The 6,089-nt window shown below is 33.1% G+C and overlaps 1 protein-coding gene across 1 annotated transcript in view; it reads right to left on the bottom strand.

Annotated features, from left to right (window-relative positions):
- Positions 1-3,197: 3,197 nt before the first annotated feature.
- The window catches only part of LOC137651750 (tigger transposable element-derived protein 1-like), a 9,265-nt gene continuing 6,373 nt past the window's right edge, over positions 3,198-6,089 (bottom strand). Inside the window, exons 5-6 of the mRNA XM_068384970.1 lie at positions 3,501-3,674; positions 3,198-3,294 (exon numbers count right to left, since the gene is read on the bottom strand). Coding sequence (XP_068241071.1) covers positions 3,198-3,294; positions 3,501-3,674 — 271 coding nt within the window. The remainder of the gene's footprint in view (positions 3,295-3,500; positions 3,675-6,089) is intronic.

A 6,089-nucleotide genomic window follows, 5' to 3' on the forward strand; every position in this document is an offset into this window, starting at 1 on the left:
TGTATATCTATTAGATTTGAATAGTGGAATGGTGGTCAGACTCTTTTTGGAGCTGCGTCTTTTACAAGGGATATGTAAGGTCAACTTTTTATAATAGTTAGTTGATACACACTATCCCTGTACGGTAATTATAGGTATGCCACGAATCAATAATGATACAAAATATAAGCAAAACTATGTTAGTGAAGTCTTAATAATAATAATAATAATAATAATAATAATAATAATAATAATAATAATAATAATAATAATAATAATAAAAATAATAACATTATTATGATTAAGATTATTATTATTATTATTATTATTATTATTATTATTATTATTATTATTATTATTATTATTATTATTATTATTATTATTTTATTCTTGGCAGAGAATTTTACCTTCACCTCAATGGTATGATAATTATTATATTAGAGTCAATAATTTTTTTTTATATTTAGACATCGGTCACTATATGTCATCGGATACTGTAGGTGAGAAAATAGTTAAATAGGAAGGAATTCCTAAGATTATCGTTCCCCAGCACAGATCGGGTATGAGAGAGAGAGAGAGAGAGAGAGAGAGAGAGAGAGAGAGAGAGAGAGAGAGAGAGAGAGAGAGAGAGAGATTACATCTAGCTGACATGAGAATAATGAGGCTCAACTCCAAAAAATAATCCAAATTAATGGGAATCAGGAAATTGGACTGATTTGATCAATCAAAGCATGGTAATGGAAGGCTCAAAGGTACAAAAAAGTTGTTCAATGCAGTAATATGTTCCCTGGATTGGAACATTTGAATATTGCTTAAGAAATGCTTCTTATAAAATTTTTTTTTTTTCAATAATGTACCTATATGTTCACAAATGCGCATAGTTTTTTTTTCTCATATAGAAATTGAGACATTTTTTTTTTTTCACAAAACGTTTAAGAAATATTCAACTTCAACCTTGACAGGTAACGTCCAATTTCTGCCACAGTATGAAAAAACTTAAGTGCATTTTTGCAACAGCGACTGTAAAGTTATATCATTATAAATATTGGTCTTATTCCATATTATTTCTTATAAAACTTTTGGAAATTCATCTATCTGCCCAAAGGAGAAAAAAAAGGCCAAAAAATATTAATATATATATTGCTGAAAAATTAATGAGAAAACATGCACCTTTTCAAAAAAGCTTACGGTGACCACTGCAGTGTAAAATATGCATGAAACATCCACAGTTTGATATTGGAATCTTGAAGATCAGTCCTTGTCATTCAATCTGATTACCTACAAAAAAGAAAAAAAAAATGTTGGAAGGAAAAAAAAAAAACATTCGAAAAATTTCAACATAAACATAATGACAATTACTAGAAAATTTATAGAATTATATGAAACATTCCACCAATTTTTTAATAGAATGAAATTTTTCGTAAAAGCAAAAATTAGGCTTTAGAAAAGAAAAAGAAGGGCAAAACTGGCACTGTATTGATGGCACCTAAAAGTGCCAAAATTTTATTGCAAAACTTTTATAAAATACGACTAGAAATTTTCCGTTTATCACGAAATATATGCTAAACATCATTTTTTAAACACAAAAGAAAAAAAAATAATGTAAAATAGGACTTTACTCATGGTACCGAAAAGTACCAAGATTTTGTCATCAAACTTTTAACAAAGTGACTACCTATCATTATTTTGGCTAGAAATTCATTCTTAACACAAAAAAAAAGAAAAAAAATATTTGAAAAACAAAACATTCAATAAAGCCATTAGTAAAAAGGTACTTTGTTAGTGGGCCCCAGGAGTGCCTAATTTTTTTCATTCAAGTTCTCTAAGAAAATATCTATATATCATTAGTTTGTATGTTATTATGTTACAGAAAAAAAGTCTATGAAAATAGTGAAATGAAAGATAAAAAACTTACTTGTTATAGCAATTGTTGCTGAGTTTGACTGTGCAGTTCTGCAAAATTTAATTCTGGCACATGCAACCGAGGACCTTGGTCCTGGCAGTTCCACTGAATGGACAGAGATAAAACCTCTTCCTTTTCTCAGACATGGCTCGTAGCTCCACTTCAGCCGCAGCAACACCGTCAGGGAAGTCAAAGCCACTACATATAAGGGAAACCACGTCCCCTTGAAAATATCTTGCCTGCAGCAGCCAATTTCCAATATATGGTCGACAAAGCTCCACTGGTATGTCCATGGCAAACTGGCTCCTAGATATGCCTTATTTTCAGGGCGATGGGCATATGCAAAGTAAGAACTGTTGACAATGATATTGATGATGAGACAAATATAGACACAAAGGCCACCTTGTCTTTCAACACCAAGATATCAATAAACACAGCTTTTCCAAATTATCAACACCCACCTTTGTTGCATGGTAGAACATGGCAGCTCTGTTTTCTTGTTTTCAACAATGCTGATTCTCTGGTAAAGAGACGACAATATCGAGATCCACTTCGTGGAGCTTCCCCTTTAGTTAAGAGGAGTAATCATGTCATTATAGTTGATTACTGTAACAGACTGCACAATTTCTATCCTGTGGTTCATGAATTGTTTTAGGTCGTAGGGGTTTGGAGGTTTGGTGCCAGCTAAGTGCATTCCATCCTTCCAAAGGGATCTGGCTAATTTTAGAGAAGTGAATCAGTTGTCGCAGGTGATAGCACAACCATAACGTTTTATGGTGAAATATTCTCCGGTGTGACTTCCCTCTTTATGTCACAAGAGCCCTTACCCATATAAGGAATGGCATTACACATGTAGAACGGGTTGTCATCACAAGTCTTGAGTTTGACGCTATATCAGGAATGAAAAGAAACATTGGAAACATCAGTTTTCATATAAACATGAAACAATGATTATTATTATATAAATTTAAATATTTATGTGAATAATTTTCTTCTTTTCTTTATAAAAAGATGAAACTTCAATGTAATATGCAACGACCTCTAATGGCAAGGAGCTGCTCATCTATGGTAAGGTGTCGCCCTTGGATGTAGTTGGACATGCGATGCTGGAAGACTCCATCCCAAACTTCTCTTATGTCAGCAAAGAAATTTGTCTTGAACTGTAGCGTCCTGGTGTTAGGGTCATCAGACAAAAGGGAGATGATGATAAAGGAGAAGCAACGTTCGCGGGAGTTGCTCCTGTAGAAGGTGTACCCGTAAACGTAAGACCACATCTCCTCCATCGTCAGATGCTTGTTCTTACTTATGGTAGTAATTAAAAGGACACCAATGAACTTTTCAGTTCCATCAGCTCTATATTCTTGAAGGTGGCCTTGTCTGCATCCTTGAAGTTCTCCCACAGGTGCCTCTTCCTATCAGATGCTAATACACAGATCTTTGCCAGCATATGGCCCATCAAGAAAAGGGAAGAGTTTTAGCACTCATGTTGATATAAGTAGGGACTGCCAGTTCCACTTGAGTTCTGATGATACTTGGCATTGCTTCATCTCATTTCGAGCTCCTCACTATGTTGTCCCTAGTTTTTGAGGTAGCATGATGGTAAACCGAGATTGATTACCCTTCCTCAGGATTCAGCTTCCCTCTCTTCCTCTTACGACTCTGCATCTCAGTAGGCCTGGGGGAGGACAAAGCTGGAGTCAATGGAGACGGGGACCTGGATGCTGAAGGAGATGTTGACCTTAACACTGAAGAAGATTGTGTTGTGGACACTGAAGGAGATGGATCATAGACGCTGAAGGAGATGGGCTCGTGGGCATTGAAGTAACTGAAGGATTATCAGGCACTGTAGCCCCAAGAGGATGTGGTTCTTAGTCCAGGTCATCGGCAAAAACATTGATAGCTTTAGCATACTCCTCCGCATCTTCTCTCCACTGGGCGTCGTAAGAGACCCCCTAGAGGGCAGCAGGGGTATCTTTGTATCTCTCGGATCATCTAAGTCTTCAAATAGTAGGAAATCGATATGCCCCGGGGTCAGATACCTACAAGCCATCACAAACCCCCGCCCCCCCCAAAAAAAAAAAAAAAAATTCATAAAAAGGCCCAAAACATATGAAAACGGCTAACACAATCAAATATGGTACTTGGACAGGTAATAAAATCATCAACAGACTTTGATCAACCGTGGAACTAATCCATGTGAAAAAGCACTGGTATACGATAAAAACAAAGGGGGAAAAATAATTAAGATTTTAGCAAGCACAAAAAAAGCACTAAAAAGTATAAAAATAAAAAAAGCCATGTAGTAAAGGTAGCTGTATTATCGGCACTTATAAAACAATCATCTAATTGCATATATTCTGCCACAAAAAGGAGAAGCTGCAGGCCTTTTTGTGATATTTTGCAAGCAAACCATAAAATATGAAAACATATTTTTTTTCCTTACAAAAAGGCCTAAAAATCTGAAAAATGTAACACTGAACCCAATATGGCACTTGGGAAGGTTAGTGGGATCTTCAACACAAGTGAAACAATAAACTGATTGAAAATATTCCACCCGTTAAGGAAAGTACAAGTATATTTGCAAAATTTTTGAAAATGAATTTCCTAGTACGTACCAGGTAAAATTCTCGTTAATGTGCACCAAAAAGAATTTTAGGCGCTAAAATTGGGTGAAAGATTCGAAGCTTCAGCATAACACGTCTGCACTCCATCGACGATCACCTATAACTAAATACTGCTACGATAAGACGTTACCCAGAAGCAAGACATTATTGCGCTGGTCGAACAAAGGGAGTTTTCTTTGCAGCTTGGTGTGAATTTGGACTATACTTACCTGTTCAGGGTAAGCAGAGGTCCAATAAGGGGAATGAATTTCGTATCATAAAGTGAAATTCATGGTTTCATATGTAATTACTCTCTATAATTATGAAATGTGTAGTCCTGTTGGATATACAAAGTTGACATTTGTGAATATAAATCCAGTATATTATAATGGGTGGAATCATAATTGTCGGCCAGGTTTCCTATAACATTACTAGATCTTTAAAGTAAATATTTTAAAGGAAAAATTTATAATGAGAAGGTAGTTTCGAATATTCAAAATCTTTATTGAAGTATGATAGGATCTGATTGAAAACTTCTAGCTATATCATTAAAGACTTTAAAATCTGAGATGATATAAATATTTGGATGTCGTAAAGTCTATATGATGAATTCATATGTCAATTTACGTGTATATGTCTCCTTTTTTCCTGACTTTTCTTATGTATAGATGAATATCAATATGTTTTATTCTATATATCTATCTATCTATCTATATATCTATATATCTATCTATCTATCTATATATATATATATATATATATATATATATATATATATATATATATATATATATATATATATATATATATATATATATATATATATATATATATATATATATATATATATATATATATATATATATATATATATATAAAGATATATAACAAAATTTTCTGGAAAAAAATTAACTATGGTACGGATATTATCTCATATTGAGTATTAGGAAAAAGACAATAAAATTAAGGGTCAATTCATCACTTGTTAGAGACATGATTTGTCTATAGTGTCTATTTATTGAAGCCCAGGGACTAGGGTTTTGATCGGTTTCTTTAATTGCTAGATATTTGTATAAATGTGTTTAATATATTGAGTACGGGATAGAAATAGAATAAGAAAATATAAAAAGGTAACTATATAAAAGGACATGGAAATGAAAAGAAACAAAAGCTAATAGATGGAGCCAGGGAAAAGTCCTGTGTGATTAAATCAATTCGTAATAACCTTAGGTTAGCTTTAAGGTGAGACTTCTTAAAGTGAGTGAGATTGGCTCTAACTCCTTCTGGCTTCTTCAAAAATGTAATTGAATTTTCAGCGCAACCACAAATAGCGTTATATAAAGGATTTAGGACTCCATTAATATACTTTTAAAAACATGATCCTTATCATTTCATTACAGAAAAAAAAATATATATATATGTTTTATGTTCAATCGATATTATAGATCACAATAGAATATCAGTAAGAATTTAGTAAGGTCACATCACTAGCAACAAAATATAATGTTTAATATGTTACTAAATATCAACTGATCACAGTGTTATTTTGCCTGATACATTAATTATCCCTTATCTTTCTTTCATTGTACATACATTTACCAAAA

Source organism: Palaemon carinicauda, chromosome 13 (assembly GCF_036898095.1).
Source record: "Palaemon carinicauda isolate YSFRI2023 chromosome 13, ASM3689809v2, whole genome shotgun sequence".
Lineage (NCBI taxonomy): Eukaryota > Metazoa > Arthropoda > Malacostraca > Decapoda > Palaemonidae > Palaemon > Palaemon carinicauda.